The following is a 21,151-nucleotide window of genomic DNA, read 5'->3' on the forward strand; positions in this document are numbered from 1 at the left end:
CCCTCATGGATGACCTCCGGCGGCAACTGGATCGAGGCAGCTCGTCAGTATTGCTGCTGCTAGACCTATCGGCTGCGTTCGATATGGTCGACCATCGGCTGCTGACCCGCCGCCTCGCCGACACAGGAATTCGGGGGCTAGCCTTGCAGTGGCTCACCTCCTTCCTTGAAGGTCGGGGACAAAGGGTGGCAACTGGGGGGGAGCTGTCCCAGAGACACCCACTTCACTGTGGGGTGCCTCAGGGGGCAGTTCTCTCCCCGATGTTGTTCAACATCTATATGCGCCCCCTTGCCCAGATTGCACGGAGGTATGGGCTCGGTTGTCATCAGTACGCTGATGATACCCAGCTCTATCTATTGATGGACGGCCGGACTGGTGATGTCCCTATAAATTTGGACCGGGCGTTACAAGCTGTGGCTGGCTGGCTCAGGCTGAGTGGGCTGAAGCTGAATCCAGCGAAGACTGAGGTCCTTTGCGTGGGCCGCGGCGGACCAGGAGGGGAGATCACCCTACCGGCTTTTAACGGTGCGCCGCTGATACCGGTACGCAGGTTCAAGAGCCTGGGACTGCTACTGGAATCCTCCTTATCAATGGAGGCCCAGATAGCTGCCACTGCTAGATCTGCCTTTTTCCATCTTAGGAGGGCGAGGCAGTTGGCCCCCTTCTTGGAGCACAGCGACCTAGCAACTGTGATCCACGCAATGGTCACCTCGAGACTAGACTACTGTAATGCCCTCTACATGGGGCTGCCCTTATGCCGAACACGGAAACTTCAGAACGCGGCAGCCAGGCTGTTGGTGGGACTACCTCGGTGGGAACACGTGCAGCCTGGGCTGCGAGACCTGCACTGGCTGCCAGTTGTGTACTGTGTTCACTATAAGGTGATGGTTATTACCTTTAAAGCCCTATATGGCCAAGGACCTGCCTACCTTAGGGACCGCCTCTCCCCATATGTTCCCCAGAGAGCACTGAGATCTAGCTCTCAAAATCTTTTAAAAATCCCTGGGCCAAGAGAGGCTAGATTGAAAACAACCAGGGAGCAAGCCTTTTCAGCAATGGCCCCTCGATGGTGGAATCAACTTCCAGAGGTGGTGCGAGCCCTGCGGGACCTGAATCAGTTCCGCAGGGCTTGCAAAACCACCCTTTTTCAGCTTGCTTTTAAGATAGAACCCGGCTAAACTGACCTGTAGCCACCTAACCATCTTATATACGACTGTGAACTGTAGCACCTTAACTTAAGTTTAACTTATAATAGCTGTTTTATCTATTTTAACTAACCTATGTAACCTAATTGTATCTTAATCTGTTTTGTCTTGATTGTATTTTATCCAAATCATGGCTGTTCCATGTCTGTGAGCCGCCCTGAGCCTGCCTCTGGCGGGGGAGGGTGGGATACAAAAATAAAATTTACTTTACTTTACTATAAAGATCGCATCCTCTTCCACTCCATTGAAACATTTCTTTCTTTCTACATAATATATTTACCTGCCATGATGGCCGACTGAAAAAGTCACATTTTGATCTCTCCATCATCCTTCTGTGTCCATTACAGAATGAATGCAGGGCATGCAAAGCATGTGCAACAGCATAGACAGCATTATAGATACTGTAGCTGGGACCAGTCATTCTCATTTCAAAAACATCAGCAGGAAGGGTCTCCAGCTTCTCCTCTCCAGTGCAATCTTTACTAAACTCCTCCCTCAGTGGTGAATCTGAAAAATGGCAGAGGAATGCCTCTTCCCAGAAATCTTGGATAAAGCTATCTCTTTCAGTCCCAAAAGGCTTTCTGCTCTGAAGAAACTGCTGAAACCCTGGTGGTTGATTGGTGTGAACTGTGAAGGATATAGCACCATGAAGGATCTGTTTTTGCCAATTTCTTTGATAATGAAAGGATAAAAAATCCAACTGAATTGTTGCAATATATACTTTCCCTCTAAGCTTTGCTGTTGTGAATTCTGCCTCTGACAATTTTACACACCATCTAAGATATGAGATAGATTCACTGTCTCCATAAATGACGACTGCATTGGCTTCACTCTCCATTGCAGCATAAAAGGTCTCCAGTCCATTTTGTATCATTGTGAAATAATAATTTATAGTTGTAGCCTGTAGGATTTTTGCGATGAAGGCCGCACAGATGCCATTCTGATAGAACAGAGGAAGCAGGGCTTGCTGAAACCTTTCTCCACGCTCATCATCCACCACAATGAGCCCAATCCACGTCCACCTGAAATGCAGAATTAAGTGGAGAACCCCCTTGTATTGTGTGTCTTCATTTGGTACCATCCGATATACAGAAAGGCTTAATAATTTTTCATTCATTACTGAAGCAGAGCCATAGATGAGCTAAAGGAATGGAACATTGGGAGGGAAATGTAGAGAATGAAGACAAAAACAATATCAGAATGCCTCTCCATTTGGGAAAGAATCTATAATCTGCAGAAAAGGGGATACCAGTGAAAAACTAAAGACAGATCTATGCTTCACTTTGTGGCTGTTTATGGAGTTGATGACAACAGTTTCACTTGCTTGAACTATGAAAGGCATGAAGAAGGGGCAGATGGGTACATTTGATAAAGTGAGTTTCATTAATATGAAATGTTGTACTCCAATAAAAAGTTTGTACTGTCATAAATGTAGTTAGCCTATAGTGGCAAACTAGAACAGGAGTGTACTGAAAACTTTAAAATGATCATAGTTACCCATCTAGAGGAATTAAAAGAATTTTATTGGAATGGAAAGGTCCTAATTCGGATTTTAAGACGTGCATGTGTTTAGAACGAATGAGTCATCCTTTCAGTACTCTATTATTCTTTTAAATTTACTTTTTAAAATATTCTGTAAAGTATTTTATATAGAGGATCATTTCATCATGTAAGTGTACAAAATGTGATATGGAAGTTCATATTCTGCATACCCAGCCTACCTGTGGAATATTGTAGACAGCTAACACACTTGCTATGTAGAGGGAAGTTTCAGCTTCAAGTCCTCCAATGACTGCTATAGGATTGTTCTTGCTGTCACACTTGTAGTTAGGGGGAAATCTGTTCTTGGTTGAGACAAGTTCTACTGTGGCACGATAAGTCCCTCTTGCATTAAAGTAGCTGTTCCAGATGTGGAAGCCCAAGGTAATGTTTTGTAAGATCAGAAGATTTTCATTGATTTCCTTCACAGCAAATGCCATGGCCAAGACATGCTGATAATGATTAGTCAGTACGCTATAACAAGAATCATTGAAGAACTTAGCAAAACTGATGCAATAGTATTGTGTCCCAGTCTTCATCGCTCACTGACTAGAGATATTGCTTACAACATTAGTATAATGGATGAGGCCCAAATTATAAAGATGTGCCCTGTACTGTATTCCATTTGAAATTCAATCTATCACTCAATTCTGAGTTTCTTTCTGTTTATTTTAGGTGATTTTCTGATTTTTCAGTATCCCACTAGTGGGTCACTACTATGAGTCTCAAAATGATATTGATTTCCTTCACAGCAAAAACAATAGCCAAGATATGCTTGCAATAAATAAGCTGTACACTATGATAAGAATCAAAAAGCAACTAAGCAAAATTGATATAATTCTACTGTGTGTGATGCTCAATTATTTATATGTTAGTAGAATATTCTCTATGGGATTAGTAAAATGGATTCATTCAAGTGATATTCAGAATCTATCAACTTTATCCCATTTCAAATTTCAATGTCCCTTTCTTCCCTAAAGCGGCCCCGTGGCGCAGAGTGGTAAAGCAGCAGTACTGGAGTACTGTGATCTGAACTCTCTGCTCACAACCTGAGTTCTATCCCAGAGAAAGCTGATTCAGGTAGTCAGCCCAAGGTTGACTCAGCCTTCCATCCTTCCAAGGTCAGTAAAATGAGTACTCAGTTTGCTGAGGGGGGGGGGGAGTGTAAAAGACTGGGGAAGGCAATGGCAAACCACTCTGTAAAAAGTCTGCCGTGAAAACATTGTGAAAGCAATGTCACCCCAGAGTCGGAAATGACTGGTGTTTGCACAGGGGACCTTTCATTTCCTTCTTCCCTAAAGGAGCATGGAATGGATCTAGGGTGGTTGACAAATTAAGAGAGAGATCCAAATTAATCTCTACATTCCTAGAATTCAATGCAGAATGAACAACTTGGCAGCTGTTATTATGACATACACAGATAATATGTATAAGATGAAACAAACTCATTACAATGGGATACTATGTGCCATATAGTCGAGTGGCTTGCTGAAATCCATAATTTCTGAAATGACTACGAAAAGAGAAGCAATTCCCCCAATGAGGAGATCTCCTTGTTGATGATATTTGTGAAGACTTGAGAGGGGTTCACTGATGGTGCATTTAGCATCTTGGACTTTAGACATTGTTGGATCCAACAGCGCTAGAATCAATACCACGAGTAATATCATTGTGCGATCGGTTCATCTCAGTAAAGTTTTCTGTCTTCTCATGTGACTATCAAAACAATTTCGATGTGGAACTACGTAGCACAAATCAGACTGAAAGAATCCTATCTGTCCCTAGCCCTCCCACCAGCCTGCAATGTGAAATGTTTTATTTCTAGTATAATCTGCCAGCCTTTCCCCCAGTGACCATTTAAGTACCACAGGGATTCTGTGAAGAAGTATTGAATAATTGAAGAGGAGTTTTTTCTGTAGAATTGCTGAGAAAAATAAACATGTTTGTATAAAGTTTTCTCTTCACTAGACAACTAGGCACAAGCAGTCTCCTCAGAATCCAACTGGAATGGAATTCTGGGGATTTTTACTTCTTATGGTCTGCATGTATGCCAAGGAAGATGAATTTATTTCATGATCATGGTGAAAGAATATGTGTATTTGCCTAGCAATCATATTCATTGTGATTGAATTTTGTTCAGGACTGGACCATTTCTGTCTGGGCGTTTCCTGTTTCATATAGTAGTTTGAATTGGCCTACCTGTCAATGCCTGGTTCAGTGATGTCTCACAATGTTTTGCATTCTAGATTCAGCTGTATTCTTTCCACTAAGTGCATAAGGAGAGCCAGTTTGGTGTAGTGGTTAAGTGTGCGGACTCTTATCTGGGAGAACCGGGTTTGATTCCCCACTCCTCCACTTGCACCTGCTGGAATGGCCTTGGGTCAGCCATAGCTCTGGCAGAGGTTGTCCTTGAAAGGGCAGCTGCTGTGAGAGCCCTCTCCAGCCCCACCCACCTCACAGGGTGTCTGTTGTGGGGGAGGAAGGTAAAGGAGATTGTAAGCCGCTCTGAGACTCTTCGGAGTGGAGGGCGGGATATAAATCCAATATCTTCTTCTTCATCTTCTTCATAGTCCCCCCCTCCAGTTGTTACCCTTTAATTGCCTATTTTCATACAAGCATTGCCACCCCAGTCGGAATAACGAGACAGACAACAAAATATGGATTAAAGGGCCACTTTATTAACTTTAAACGGCAAGGGAAAAAACAGTGGGGACAGGTTAAGCCAGGGGTCAACTGGACCACCTCCTTAACCTGGAACTGGGCGAGCCCCAGGCCCCGAGTGGGAGCCAAACCCAATGGCTCGAACCCGGCCGGCCAGGCACAAGATCCCATTCACCTGTGCTCCACCATCCCCCAAGCCGTACAGCCCGGGATGAGGACAATTCCAAGTGTTGGGATCCCAAGGCTCCCCGGAGCCAACCTTGGGCCGTACAGCTTAACAGTCACCCCAGGGACACCATTCACTCAAATGGAGCAGTGCCATGGGCGCTCACCGATACCCCACACAACATGTTCCCAACAATAAACAGCCACTGACAGAGCCAAGCCTCAGCTTAGGCAACTGTCCCCCACCTAACCAGGAACATGTTCTAGCCCTTGCCTTAATGCGGCCACAAGGCCTTGTGCCCTTTAACAAATTGTGGCCCCATCCGGCCTGTGCAAATCCTCGCAACTGGCCTTTATAAATGAATGCGGCACATACAAACCCAACCCACCACAGGGGCTATATCGCAAGGCCAGTTAGCCTTCTTCCGGGCCCCTCGAACCTGCTGGGTCCCAAGCTGCCCGCCCATGGCACGGCAGCATGTCTGACCACAGGCTGAGGACCCGGGCACATACTTCCGATCTCGGTGATACCATCTCGGGCCTGACACGAAAGGGGCCTTACCCATGAGTAAGCCCAAATCATTCTCCCCCGAATGAATCACCACAAATGTTGCATGGGGCCCCCACTTTTCAAAAGAAGCAGAAGAGCCTCAACCCCCTCATGCCCAGCCGGCCCCGCAACTCCATGACAGCCCGTTCACTCAGGCATCACTGAGAACTGCCGGTGCCCTACGAGCATGATGTGCTGCCCCAAAAAGAATACTGTGGCAACAAATGGGGATCCTCCTCCTATCCACACCAGCAACAGCACCCGATGAGTGAAATGCCCTATGTAGTTCTATAATCGCCAAAACTCCACCGTCCCACCTGACAAATGGCATCAGCCTCATAACCATAGCAGCAGCAACCGATGCCGCCCTGATCAAATGAATGAGTACTGAATTTCCCGCCACTCAGGCCCAATTCTTGCCAAGGCCCCACTCGTGATGGACCTCTCTCTCTTTTTTTTTTTAGATGGGCATTCCACAGGCAAGATGCCACCATATGAACATATGAAGCTGCCCCACACTGAATCAGACCCTCGGTCCATCCAAGCCAGCACTGTCCACTCAGACCGGCGAAGTGTCCAAGTCAACAAGCTCAGACAACCGCAAAAACCCATCAAGGGGGGGCTGCCCGAAATAGCGCCAACTAAACACAGAGGCACAAACCAGGGCACAGGTGGCATGTGGCTCGCCGAGGATAGATGGGGAAATCGACTGGCGCCGATCTGCCGGTCGGCCTACCTCCCAAAACAATCTGCCAACAATTTTGCAACACAGAGGTCTTTAGGCACCTCTGAATAGCCCCGGGCCTTCGGATGAATGCCACAACCATAAGCTGGCCTGTGATGGATTATAGCCGAAAGCCCCCCCCCCCCTTTTGCCAACTCAAAACTGCAGCAGGTGATCCACCTAAGCCTTTGCTAAGGCACGGTGAATCGCCAGTCGAACTTCATCCGTCCAATCCACCACACCCGCAGGGGTGCACATGGGGAAAAAAAACCAGTGTTAGCTGACGAAAGCACCACATCTGTTGGCGGGACAGGGGGTCCGCCACTCCGTTACTAATGCCCAACATGTGCTTTGCCAAAATAAAAAATTAACCTAAAAAGCGCAGTATAAGCGCCCTGACCCACCTCATAACAGGTGGGGACCTAAAGGCAGGACTGTTGACGACATGGACAGCCGCCACGTTGTCCCACCCAAAATTGCACCGTGTGATTGGGCAAGGAGTGACACCAAGAATATAGTTACCACTATGGGAAAGAACTCCCAACAAGTCAACTTACGGCATAACTCGGACCCAACCACATCCTTGGCCAACGTTCAGCACATCAATGCCCTGAACCTATACCAAAGCAAGTGGAATCGGCAGCATCCAATTTGCACTCCGCCACCCACTGCATAACACCTGTCCCGAAGGAAATGTCATTAAAATCCCTCAAAAGGTCTCCCCCGTATTCGGGTAGCTACGCATACCCCCGGTCACACGGGTATAATGATATGGTAAACGCAGGGCCGCCATGCCATCGCAATTGCAGAGACAAAAGGCCCGCCCCAGAGCCACCATTTTGCTTGCAAAGTTCAGGGTCCCACGAGCTGCTATAACTCAAGGAAGGTGCCCTACACTTAATCCGCACCGCCGTCACACACGCCCGCAAATTCTCCAACTGGTCTACCGGCAACCCGGATTGCTGGCCCACTGTATCAAGCTCCATCCCCAAAATGGCCAAACTTTAGCTGGGCCCTCTATCCTCTCCTTGGCCAAGGAACACCCAACTCACTGCCAACCGTTAAAACACCGATAATCATCATAAGCGTTACACAAAAACACAACTCAGCCGGGATGGTATCGCTGACCGACCGCCCCCTGAGGTAGGATAATGATGGATAAGATGAAACTCTCCCACAGCCTTCTAGGGGACAACACCCAAAGGTGACACATGCAAATGGCCACCGAAGGGGCTGCGTAAAACTCGACCCCAAAATAACCACTCTCATCCACCCGCGGTAACCTGCAACCACTCTCAAAGAGCCCACACTTGAATGGGGCTAGGCCGCTTTTCCAGTATGCCGGCTGGGCCCGCCCCCTCTCCCAGGCCACTTGTCAGCCTTTCATGGCCTGGGTCTCTTACCGGCCATAAAGCCCTGGGGGCCACAACACAATGGACATTAAAAACCCGCACCAGTGGCCTTTCTGCCACCCACCTAGGGAGGTAAACTCCCAGCAAGCTTTTGGCTGAACAAAACAGCCCTACAACAGTGCGGGTGCTAGGAAAATGACTATCTCCAAAACCAGATGAGCAACCAAAGTTGCTGACCAATCCGGTCCCACGAGAGACCAGGATTAACAGCCACTCGCATAAGGAATTCTCCTTATACTACAGCCACACCTAGGGTGGCCAGACCGTCCCGGTCTCCCGGGACATTCCCGGTTCTGGCCACCCAATCCCGGCTCCCAGGCTGCCTATACCGGGACCATTAAAGGTCCCGGTTTAGCCAGCCCCGGAGGCGGTGGGCCACGGGCGCCGGCGGGGAAGGCGGCGAGTGAGGGAGGGAGCGTCCCTGCGCCTGCGCAGGGCCCCTGCGCACGCGCAGGGACGCTCCCTCCCTCACTCGCCGCCTTCCCCGCCCGCGCGCAGGGCCGGCAGCAGTGGCGGAGGCCTCTCCGCGGCCTCCGCTGGTCGCTGGAAGCCCTCCAGAGTCTCTGGAGGGCCTCCAGGGACCAGCGGAGGCCGCAGAGAGGCCGCGGAGCAGCCGGCGCTGGTCCCGGAAGGCCTTCCAGAGACTCTGGAGGGCCTTCCGGGACCAGCGCCGACCAGCGAAGGCCTCCCCGTGGCCTCCGCTGGTCCCTGGAGGCCCTCCAGAGTCTCTGGAGGGCCTCCAGGGACCAGCGGAGGCTGCGGGGACGCCGCGGAGCACCCGGCGCTGGTCCCGGAAGGCCTCCCCGCGGCCTCCGCTGGTCCCTGGAGGCCCTCCAGAGTCTCTGGAGTGCCTCCAGGGTCCAGCGGAGGCCGCAGGGACGCCGCGGAGCACCCGGCGCTGGTCCCGGAAGGCCTTCCAGAGCCTCTGGAAGGCCTTCCGGGACCAGCGCCGACCAGCGAAGGCCTCCCCGCGGCCTCCGCTGGTCCCTGGAGGCCATCCAGAGTCTCTGGAGGGCCTCCAGGGACCAGCGGAGGCCGCGGGGATGCCGCAGAGCACCCGGCGCTGGTCCTGGAAGGCCTTCCAGAGCCTCTGGAAGGCCTTCCGGGACCAGCGCCGACCAGCGAAGGCCTCCCCGCGGCCTCCGCTGGTCCCTGGAGGCCCTCCAGAGTCTCTGGAGGGCCTCCAGGGACCAGCGGAGGCCGCGGGGATGCCGCGGAGCACCCGGCGCTGGTCCCGGCAGGCCTTCCAGAGCCTCTGGAAGGCCTTCCGGGACCAGCGCCGACCAGCGAAGGCCTCCCCGCGGCCTCCGCTGGTCCCTGGAGGCCTTCCAGAGTCTCTGGAGGGCCTCCAGGGACCAGCGGAGGTCGCGGGGAGGCCGCGGAGCACCCGGCGCTGGTCCCGGAAGGCCTTCCAGAGCCTCTGGAAGGCCTTCCGGGACCAGCGCCGACCAGCGAGGGCCTCCCCGCGGCCTCCGCTGGTCCCTGGAGGCCCTCCAGAGTCTCTGGAGGGCCTCCAGGGACCAGCGGAGGCCGCGGGGACGCCGCGGAGCACCCGGCGCTGGTCCCGGAAGGCCTTCCAGAGCCTCTGGAAGGCCTTCCGGGACCAGCGCCGACCAGCGAAGGCCTCCCCGCAGCCTCCGCTGGTCCCTGGAGGCCCTCCAGAGTCTCTGGAGGGCCTACAGGGACCAGCAGAGGCCGCGGAGAGGCCGCTGAGCAGCCGGCGCTGGTCCCTGGAGGCCTCCAGAGGCCAGCGCCGGCAGCTCCCTCCCTCCCTCGCCGTGAGGCCGCCGCCGCAGGACTCGCCGCCGCCGCCGCTGGACTCTCTGCCGCCCTGGAAGCAGGTAAGGGGGCCGAAAGCGGGGGGGCGGGGGGCGGCCTTCCTTTCTTCCCTCCCTCCTCCCTCCCTCCCTTCCTTCCTTTCTTCCTTCCTTCCTTCCTTCCTTCCTTCCTTCCTTCCCTCACTCCCTTCCCTTCCTTCCTTCCTTCCCTCCCTCCTCCCTTCCTTCCTTTCTTCCTTCCTTCCTTCCCTCCCTTCCTTCCCGCACTCCCTTCCCTTCCTTCCTTCCCTCCCTCCTCCCTTCCTTCCTTTCTTTCTTCCTTCCTTCCTTCCCTCCCCCCTTCCTTCCCTCCCTCCCCCTTCCTTCCTTCCTTCCTTCCTTCCTTCCTTCCTTCCTTCCTTCCTTCCTTCCTTCCTTCCTTCCTTCCTTCCCTCCCTCCTCCCTTCCTTCCCTCCTTATGTTCTTATGTGACACAGAGTGTTGGACTGGAGGGGCCACTGGCCTGATCCAACAGGGCTTCTCTTATGTTCTTATGTGACACAGAGTGTTGGACTGGAGGGGCCACTGGCCTGATGCAACAGGGCTTCTCTTATATTTTTATGTGACACAGAGTGTTGGACTGGAGGGGGCACTGGCCTGATCCAACAGGGCTTCTCTTATGTTCTTATGTGACACAGAGTGTTGGACTGGAGGGGCCACTGGCCTGATCTAACAGGGCTTCTCTTATGTTCTTATGTGACCAGAGTGGTGGAGTGGATGAGCCATTGGTCTGATGCAACAGGGCTTCTCTTATATTTTTATGTGGCACAGAGTGTTGGACTGGAGGGACCATTGGTCTGATGCAACAGGGCTTCTCTTATATTTTTATGTGGCACAGAGTGTTGGACTGGAGGGGCCACTGGCCTGATGCAACAGGGCTTCTCTTATATTCTTATGTTACACAGAGTGTTGGACTGGAGGGGCCACTGGCCTGATGCAACAGGGCTTCTCTTATGTTCTTATGTGACGCAGAGTGTTGGACTGGATGGGCCACTGGCCTGATCCAACAGGGCTTCTCTTATGTTCTTATGTGACAATACTGACTTTGGTGGACCCAAGCACTGATTCAGTGTAAGGGAGCTTTGTGTTTGTGACTGGAGTAGATAATACTGACTTTGGTGGACCCAAGCACTGATTCAGTGTAAGGGAGCTTTGTGTTTGTGTCTTCTGGTGCAATTTTGTTCTCAGATCCTGTATTTACTTCATCAGTATATGGGATAAGGCACTTTCTCAACTGTGCTGCATAATGCAGCCTATTTATTTTGTCCTGTTGGCTCCGTTGGCTCTGTCTGCGCCACCTTCATCACTTTCGGGGTGTGGATCCCCCAGTGGGGTGGTCTCGTGACTCCCTCCGCCGGCTGTTTCTGATAGCCCTGCGCCCCCTCTTTCATTTGATATGTGTCCCGTGCGGGTGCCACACTCCCGCCGGGAGATGCCGCAAAATGAGCCCCCTTGAGGCTTATGGTGGCAGGGCTCGGGGGAAGCGAGCTAGACTGCTGTTCTTTTGAGGGGTTATAGAGTGTTTCGAGCCCGTCCCTGTGGCATCGGTCCCAACGTTGTGGGGCCCAGGGGGCCGGCGCAGCGGCACGCTGAAGCAGCCTGTCGGTCACATCCGGGTTCCTGTCCTGCATGTCGACCTGTGTTATTAGTGACAGGCTGCTTCGGCGTGCCGCTGCGTCGGCCCCCTGGGCCCCACAACGATGGGACCGATGCCACAGGGACGGGCTCGAAACACTCTATAACCCCTCAAAAGAACAGCAGTCTAGCTCGCTTCCCCCGAGCCCTGCTGCCATAAGCCTCAAGGGGGCTCATTTTGCGGCATCTCCCGGCGGGAGGGTGGCACCCGCACAGGACACATATCAAATGAAAGAGGGGGCGCAGGGCTATCAGAAACAGCCGGCGGAGGGAGTCGGGAGAGCACCCCACTGGGGGATCCACACCCCGAAAGTGATGAAGGTGGCGCAGATAGAGCCAACAGAGCAAACAGGACAAAATAAATAGGCTGCATTATGCAGCACAGTTGAGAAAGTGCCTTATCCCATATACTGATGAAGTATATACAGGATTTCAGAACAAAATTGTTTCCGGCGGTGATATTTGGGGGATTTTTGGGGATGTCACAGGAAGTGCTGTGAAGTCACTTCCTGTTTCCGGCAGTGGCATTTGGGGGAAATTATGTCATTTGGGGGAAATGATGTCACAGGAAGTGATGTCACTTCCCATTTCCGGCAGGTGACGCGGGGAAATGATGTCACAGGAAGTGATGTCACTTCCTGTTTCCTGTGGTGGCATGACGTCACCGGAAGTGACATCACCGGAAGTGACGTCACTTCCTGTTTCCTGCGGCACGCGCGGAGCGCGTGCGCACCCCTACCTTCCCCCCCCCAACGTGTCCCTGGCTGGCCTTCAGACATTATGGTCACCCTAGCCACACCCCCACACGAAAATCGCTATATGCACGATAAAATCACAATACTGAAGGGGAGGGGGCGACCATCCACGGCTGGACCCTGTCAATAACCCCTGCATAAATAACGAATCCCGATAGCCATTTCAACCGTGACCTATCAAACTTTTTTTTCCGCTTCCCCTTCTTTGACCTTTTCATCCAGCTCCCCTTTGGACTTCTTTTCCAATTTTCTGTGTAAAAGGCTGAAAACTGTTACGTATTTCCCTTTTAAATTCTTCTCCCTAGCCATTGTAAGATAATCTCACAGTGGCATAGACAGCTCCCCGAAGGGTAGCGCATGAAAAACCATTGCACTATAAGGGAGGGGGGGAGAGGAGGATTCCCCCGACCCCCACACTGTTGCCCAGCCCATGCAGGCTACCAAGGGGAGGGGCGGTTATCCGCCAACCCAACAGGGGGGCTCCCGACCGCCGAAGGCTCGGCGACCCCCACGCAATGCCTGCCAACCCCTGAACTCGGGTGCCAAGAAAAAGGGGGAGAACCGCTGAACTGATTTGGTGTCCTCACTAAAGGCCCTAAACATCTGAACCTATGAAGCTGCCATATACTACATCAGACCCTTGGTCCGTCAAAATCAGTCATGCCTACCCGGACTGGCATTGGCTCACCAGGTCTCAGGCTGATGTAACCACCTATTTGCATGGACCCTTTTTGAATAAGCCAGGGGTTTAAAGTATAAAAGTGTTTATGCATCTGGAAGTCATGGCGACCCCTGGGAACTAACCCCTATAGGGGGCCTATACGGTGCAGCGGCAGAATAAATCCTGCTGCCGCCCTCCCAACCTAGGTGTTCAAAGGAGGTGCCAAAGACAACCAACTCACCTACTGAGATCCAACAGACTAAGCCCTCCCAGGCCATCCAGGCAGGGCAGATCCTCAGCTTACCATGCAAATGCTCTACTACTGGGCCATGTTGAATGTGGATGGCCACCGCCCACATGGGCGGCCCTGTGTTCTATCCCAGGCCCCATGTGATGCAAAACCTACAGGCAAAAATTGGCACAAGCCCCCTGATAAAAGCCGAGCAAGCACAATAAATAAGGTGCAAACGGGGGGGGGGGGGGGCTCTGACCAACTATGTCTACAACCAAAACCCTTTGAACATTAATATAAATGTGGTTTGGCACTCCTGCCTCGGGGTAATGGCGTAAAGGCCGTGAACTTCCTTGGTGTTCTCCCATCCAAGCAACCAACAGGGACCACACTGCTGAACCCCCGAGACCTGGTGAAACCAGGACAGCCTGGACCATCCAGAAAAACATTTACTAAAGTCCCTACCCGGACTCACCATTGGCCGTCAGATAAGGCCTAATCTGAGTTGAAAAGGGGGGGGGATAAATTAAAGGCTCCCCCTTTTTGACTGGAAGCGGCTCCCCGCGTCACTGGTCCAAAATCCCCTTTAACCGGAGGTATACAGGACAAACACCCGGGGCATTCAACATGCCACGCCAAGGACCCACTCCAGAGCACAGCCTGTCTGGGGCCTTCCTGACCAGCAGCTGCTGGTCCGGCAAACCCTTCCCAAGCGCCTCTGACACGCACTGCTTCACCCACCACGCAGCCTCTGTGGGGGGGGGGCGGGGAATCGGCTGGGCCATGGCTCCTCCCGCCGCTGCCCGGCTTGCACTGCTCCCTGGCGAGTAAAAAAAACACGCCGAAAAACCTGCTGCTTCCCCCGCCACGCAGCCAAAGCTGGCCTCCGCCGGGGGGGGGGGAATCAGCTGGGCCGCGGCTCCTCTCGCTACTGCCCGGCTCACACCTGCTTCTCCCGCCACGCATCCAAAGCCGGCCTTCGGGGAGGGGGGGGGAATCAGCTGGGCCGCGGCTCCTATCGCCGCTGCCCAGCTCGCACTGTTCACACGCCGAAACACTGTTTTACACGCCGAAAAACCTGCCACTTCCCCCGCCACGCAGCCGGCCTCCACTGGGGGGGGAATCAGCTGGGCCGCGGCTCCTCCAGCCGCTGCCCGGGCGGGCATGGGCAATATCTCCTTGAGGGCCCCTGCCCACCCCAGGACCGCAGCCTATCCAGGACCCACTGGACCAGCCGCCGCTGGTCCGGCCAACCTTTCAATGAACCCGCAGCTTCACTGATGCCCATGGAAGCTAACCCCCGCGGGAGAGGGGGGATCAGCTGGGCCACGGCTCCTCGCGCAGCTGCCGGGCTCAAAAACCTGCACGCGCTCAGGGCCCAGACCGCACAGCTGATGTGCGGCTGATCAGGCCAAGAGCGCAATTCCAACTGCGCCACAGGGGGCAGGGCCGGCCTTATAAGGCCGCCCATGCCCCCGCCTACAAAAAGAAGAGTCCACTGTCTCCTCCTTCCGGGGAGGCAATGGACGGCCCCCAGCCTAACGCGGCCAATTGGTCGCTCGGCTGGGTGGGGGCCGAATTCCTTACATTTTTAAAGAGATATTGGTGTCAGGCAGATACCATAACATATAGTTATGAAAGAAAGACACCCTAGCTACCCATTCTTGACAAGGAGACAGTACTGACACTCTGATTTGACAGATTATAGTGTTATCTCTGGGCAAAAGTTCATACCAGAAATAGTTCATCAATACAGGATGAGATGGTGTTTGCCACATATTGTACATTTGTAATTGACATCCTCAAGACTTTAAAAAAAAAAAAACAGGGACTCCTTTGCATAATAGACTACACTCCTCTGATGTAGCCAATCCTCCAGGAGCTTACAGGGCTCTTCTTACAGGGCCTACTGTAAGCTATTGGAGGATTGGCTGCATCATGTGGGGGAGGGGAGTGTAGCCTATTATACAAATGATTTCCTGCTACAAAAAAAGCTCTGGACATCCTTATTTTAATTTAATTAATTAATTAATTAATTTTATACCCCACCCTCCCCTATTGGGCTCAGGGTGGCTAACAGCAGTTAAAACACACGAAATATTACAATAAAATCATAAAAACATCTTAACATATACAATTTTAGCCTCTGTTAATTCTTGGTTGATTCTTGGTGCTGTTTGCTGTAGTGTCATTAAATGTTATTAAGCACCTTATGTTTCTGTCAAAGGTCGGGATAGATATTAAGACTGTGGGGAGGTGAAGTACTGGATGCCTCCATTAGCTATTGAAAGCCTATATAAACAGAACCACCTTGCAGGCCCTGTGGAATTCTGGCAAGTCCCACAGGGTCCTGATGTTTTCAGGGAGAACATTCCAGAGGGTAGGGGCCACCACCAAAAAGGCCCTTGCCCTAGTGGTGGACAGCCAAACATTCTTCAGGCCGGGGATCATTAAAAGGTTTTGAGAGCTTGATTGTAGTGCTATCTGAGGCTCACATCTTTAAGTAGGTTAAGCTGGGATGGCTTTGAGTATCTCCATTGTATTGGAAACATAACCTGTGCAAGTTATCTTGACCTGGCTTTGATGGTAGAGGGAAATTAATGTCCCTGCTCCACTAGGGGGAAAGTAGCAGTATGATCGTCATCTTCCAAAGCTATCCAGATTGCATTCAAACTGGGTTGCAAACAGCAGGAATGAGATGAACTGCTGTGTGGTTCTACTTGAATGAAGTGTTGGTGACAGAAGATGTGTATTTGTCTTGCAATCATATTAATCAATGCAGAATTTTAATCAAGATTGGGCCGTTTCTCTCTGGGCATTTCTTGGCCTACGTGCCTCTGCCTCAGTGATGTCTCAAAATTGTTGCTAACAGACGGGCATTTAGGGGCAGATTGGAGGTGTCCCAAATTGGTCTGGCCCAAAAAGAGCCACCTCAAAGCCTTTACACACTCCCTGGCGAGGCAGACCCATCCCATCAGCAAGGTGACTTGCCGCAATCAGACAGGGGCACCTCAGAAGCTGGACTGCTCTTTTTTTCCCTCAATGAGGCAAGCGCTCATGCGCCCAAGTGCTCTGACTAGGGTTTTTTTTTTTTAAAGGAAATGGCTTGGGGCAGATTGGTAGTTTCACACCGCCAAGGCACCTCACTTGCGCACTTCCCCATCTAGATGTCAAGGAGGCGACTGGCACGAGGCTCAAATATTTGCTACCACTTCGACAGTTGTGGGGTTTTGAGTTGCTCTGAGGACGCTGGAGGACAGGATGGATGTGGGATGGGGATGGGTGGCAGATGTTAGCATTTGTAAGGATTTTTTTATTTGGTTTCCAAGGCATCTCCGAGTCGGTCCCAGCTGCCCATCTGTTATCACCCAATCTCTTGTGATCTAGATTCAGCTATATTCCTTCCACTAGGGAAATCTATGAGAGGGAGCTGGAGAGTATCTGGAAATGTGTTGCTGGTTCTCTATTCCACCACACATGGGAGCTGGTATAGGAAAGACGTTGTGGACTTTTTTGTTGGCTGTTTATGTGCATGCTTCTCCATAAGGAGCATTTGATTTCAGCTAACAAAGCCTCAAAAGGAGTGCTCTCAATTATGTCCACAGCAGCTAAATATTCCATTGCTATTAAATGAAAAACACATGATTCACCTATGATTAAAACAAGGCTGTTTAAGCCGTGAAGATATTTTTTGCTAGACAAAAAACTGACAATAAACTTGTTTCTGATGCCTCTCAAGGCCATTATTTTTTTCTCCACAGGTGGGAACATTTCCTTTCATGTAATATGGACTCTCCAATTCAATGTGGTTTGATATCATCTATGGACTATCTTTCTCTACTAGCATTGCACGGATCTCCCCTGCCATTTCATTCCTATTCCCCTCTCTCCTTAACCCTCTTCCCCTCCTCTTTCTTTTTCTTTTCTTTTCTTTTCTTTTCTTTTTTTTCTTTTCTTTTCTTTTCTTTTCTTTTCTTTTCTTTCCTTTTCCTTTTCTTTTTTTCTTTAAAGCTGTGCTTGTTTGTCTCTTTGTATTTTTATAAGTACACCCAGCACTATTTATATGGTCACCAGAATGTATAATATTCATTTTGTTTGAGATTTTGAACCTGTACTTTGCACTTTGTTCTTACGTTTTCCATTGTTTGGTATATGAAAAAAGATATGTATATTTTGGTATTTATTATTTTAATAAAGTTTGATTAATTTTTTAAAGGAGCATTTGTTTTTTCTTCCTTGCCCCTTTGTGTTTATTCCTTTTTGGTATACTCTTCTAGGAGTTGGTCTATCCTTCAGGTTATCTAATTAAGAGCTTTTGATCCCCCTTTTCCTTTTTTGCTTTCTCAGTGAAAGTTTTGGTACCCCCAGTGACAAATCTCACCTCACAAGACATAGTCTTTGCGCAGGCCATCCCCCTTGGTTTTAGAATACCAAGTATAAAGCAGTGATATAGAATTGGGCATCTGGTGAGGCATCAGGCTCCTTAGCAAAATTTAAATTAGGGTATTGAGTAGGTATGTCCTGCACAAACATGTAGGGACTTCCACAGTAGAAGTAGGTATCCCTTCCACTAGGGAAATCTAAGAGATAGTGGATGGCAGCTGGAGAGAATCTGGAAATGTGTTGCTGGGTCTCTATTCCACCACACATCAGAGCTGGCATAGGGCTGGAAAGGTGCTACAGATTTTTTGTGGATGCTTCCCAATAAGGAGCATTTGGTTTTCCTTCCTTTCCCCTTTTTGTTTACTTCTTTTGGTAGACTCTACAAGCAGGAGTTGGTCTATTCATCGAGTTCTCTAAGACTGCTAACATACCAGCACTTTGGGCCAACCCAGAGATGCTTCAGGAGGTGACCCAAAAAAACCCTCCACATGCAAACATCTGGCGGGAGTCCCGATCCCATACTCACCCCATCCTCTGGGCCACTCCAACCGCCTCAAAAAGGTCAAAAGTGGTAGCTTTTTGCCGGGGCACCTCCAAGGTGGCTTCTGGCCATCTGGAAGGCTCGGAAACACCTGAAAGAACACACAGGGAGCCGCAAACAGGACATGTGAGGATTCCAGATGCTTCCCTGGTGCCCACGGCCCTCCCCTTTTTGCCAGCGCCATCCAGAAGCCCTGGGGTGCTCTATTTCCGGCTGGCTTGATTTGGGGCGGCTTCAAGCCACCCCAAAGCAGCCATCTGACACCACCCCAATTAAAAGCTTTTAATCCCACTTTCCCTTTTTTTTGCTTTTTCAGTGAAAGTTTTAGTTCCCCCAGTAACTAAGTTCAACTCAGAAGGCATAGAGTCTTTGTGCAGGCCACCACTCTTGGTTTTAGAATACCAAGTGCAAAGCAGTGATTTAGAATTGGGCATCAAGTGAGTTGCCCGGTTCCTTAGCAAAATCTAAATGTATGGACTTCCACGGTAGAAGTGGCTATGCTATGTATGCAGTTCAAAGTATTGACTGTTAAGAGTGTTCCTGCCAGACTCATTGGAGCCAGAAGAGCATAAGGACATAAGAGAAGCCATGTTTTTATCCAATCCCCTCTTAAAGCTGGCTTTGCTTGTAGCCGCCACCATCTCTTGTGGCAGTGAATTCCACATGTTAATCACCCTTTGGGTGAAGAAGTACTTCCTTTTATCCGTTCTAACCTGACTGCTCAGCAATTCCATTGAATGCCCACGAGTTCTTGTATTGTGAGAAAGGGAGAAAAGGACTTCTTTCTCTACTTTCTCCATCCCATGCATAATCTTGTAAACCTCTATCATGTCACCCTGCAGTTGAGCCAGTTTAGTGTAGTGGTTAAGTGTGCAGACTCTTATCTGGGAGAACCGGGTTTGATTCCCCACTCCTCCACTTGCACCTGCTAACATGGCCTTGGGTCAGCCATAGCTCTGGCAGAGGTTGTCCTTGAAAGGGCAGCTGCTGTGAGAGCCCTCTCCAGCCCCACCCACCTCACAGGGTGTCTGTTTTGGGGGAGGAATGATTATAATTTAAAATAATAATACAGCAATTAAAATACATTTCATGGTGCTGTTCAAAACTTCAGTATTGGCGGGATCATAACTTTATGGTCATGAATGAGAAAGATTTAGAGAGTTGTCTCTTTATTTTCACCTTTGCAAATGAAAAAAGTACATCTGAGAAACAGAGAGATCAAACCACATTTTTAAAGCTAAATTTAAAACAGCCAGAGCAAAGAAGGATAAAACTGACTATTTTGATATCTCAATTCGCTGAATGAAAGAAAGTCTGGAAAATCCCAGTTCCACCTTTCTCTCCCTTGTACAATCAAAAAATATGTAGTGTCTCAGTTCCATCAATGTTAGACTCAGGGAAACAGCCTAGTACAAAGCATGTACAAATTTCCTAGATCAACCCAACTTGAGCTTGGTCTAAGGAAGTTAAGGATTGCAAATTTTCAGCCCTTCTGCTCTTCCCCCATTAGGGAAGAAATGCTAATTGCCCCCCCAGGCGGAATAACGAGGCAGACACCAAGTTGGGTTAAAGGGCCACTTTATTAACTTAACGGCAAGGGCAAAACATGGGGACAGATCAAGCCAGGGGTCAACCCGACCACCTCCTTGAACTGAAACTGGGCGAGCCCCCTAAGCCCCGGGTGTGAGCCAACACAACGGCTCAGACCCGGCCGGCCCGGCAACTTGATCACTGCTCACCTGAGCTCCGCCATCCCCAAAGACATACAGCCTGGGATGTGGACACTCACCACGTGCCGGGATCCTACAGACTCCCTGGAGCCAACCTTGGGCCGTACAGCTTGCGGTTCCCCAGGACAGTCATGCACCAAAAATGGCGCGATGCTACGGGAGCTCACCAATCCCCAAAACATAATGCCAACCACAAACTGCCAGTGACCGACCTATATAATGGCACCACCATTCCAATTGCCAGCACCAAACATCAACAGTACAGGGTAGGCAAAAACACCCCCGAACAAAGCCAATCGTCCGAGGGCGAAAAATTCCTACCCGGCCCCTATAAACAGGCGACCAGCCTCTGCCTGTACTGCTTGACGGGCGAGCGGGCGGGCCAAGAGCGATTTTCAACTGCATGTTTGGGGGCGGGGGCAGCCTCTTAAGGCTGCTTCTCACCCCCACCCTCCAGGGAACAACCCATTGCCTCTAATCCGCGCGGGGAGGCAATGGGCGGCCCCCAGCCTCAGCAGTCGATGGACTGCTCGGCTGGGAAGGGGCCAAATTGCCCCCCCAGGCGGAATAACGAGGCAGACACCAAGTTGGGTTAAAGGGCCACTTTATTAACTTAACGGCAAGGGCAAAACATGGGGACAGATCAAGCCAGGGGTCATCCCGACCACCTCCTTGAACTGAAACTGGGTGAGCCCCCTAAGCCCCGGGTGTGAGCCAACACAACGGCTCAGACCTGGCCGGCCTGGCAACTTGATCACCGCTCACCTGAGCTCCGCCATCCCCACAGACATACAGCCTGGGATGTGGACGCTCACCACGTGCCGGGATCCTACAGACTCCCTGGAGCCAACCTTGGGCCGTACAGCTTGCGGTTCCCCAGGACAGTCATGCACCAAAAATGGCGCGATGCTACGGAAGCTCACCAATCCCCAAAACATAATGCCAACCACAAACTGCCAAGGACAGCGCCAAGCCTCTGCTTAGGCCGCTGTACCCCAAACTATAAAACCCGAACCAGCCCTTGCCGCAAGTCAGTTAAGAACAACTTGTTGCCCTTCTCCGACAGATGTACCCCATCATCTCGGTATAATTCTGGCATACTAGATTGAATCAAAGGATGGGGCACGTAATCCCCAAGCCC

The 21,151-nt window shown here is 50.9% G+C and overlaps 1 protein-coding gene across 1 annotated transcript in view; it reads right to left on the reverse strand.

Annotated features, from left to right (window-relative positions):
* The window catches only part of LOC132583129 (vomeronasal type-2 receptor 26-like), a 37,391-nt gene that overhangs the window by 11,531 nt on the left and 4,709 nt on the right, over positions 1–21,151 (reverse strand). The window contains exons 5-6 of the mRNA XM_060254800.1: positions 18,266–18,371; positions 2,927–3,218 (exon numbers count right to left, since the gene is read on the reverse strand). Of these exons, the coding sequence (XP_060110783.1) occupies positions 2,927–3,218; positions 18,266–18,371 (398 nt within the window). The remainder of the gene's footprint in view (positions 1–2,926; positions 3,219–18,265; positions 18,372–21,151) is intronic.

The sequence above is a fragment of the Heteronotia binoei genome, chromosome 15 (assembly GCF_032191835.1).
Source record: "Heteronotia binoei isolate CCM8104 ecotype False Entrance Well chromosome 15, APGP_CSIRO_Hbin_v1, whole genome shotgun sequence".
NCBI classification, from domain to species: Eukaryota; Metazoa; Chordata; class Lepidosauria; order Squamata; family Gekkonidae; genus Heteronotia; species Heteronotia binoei.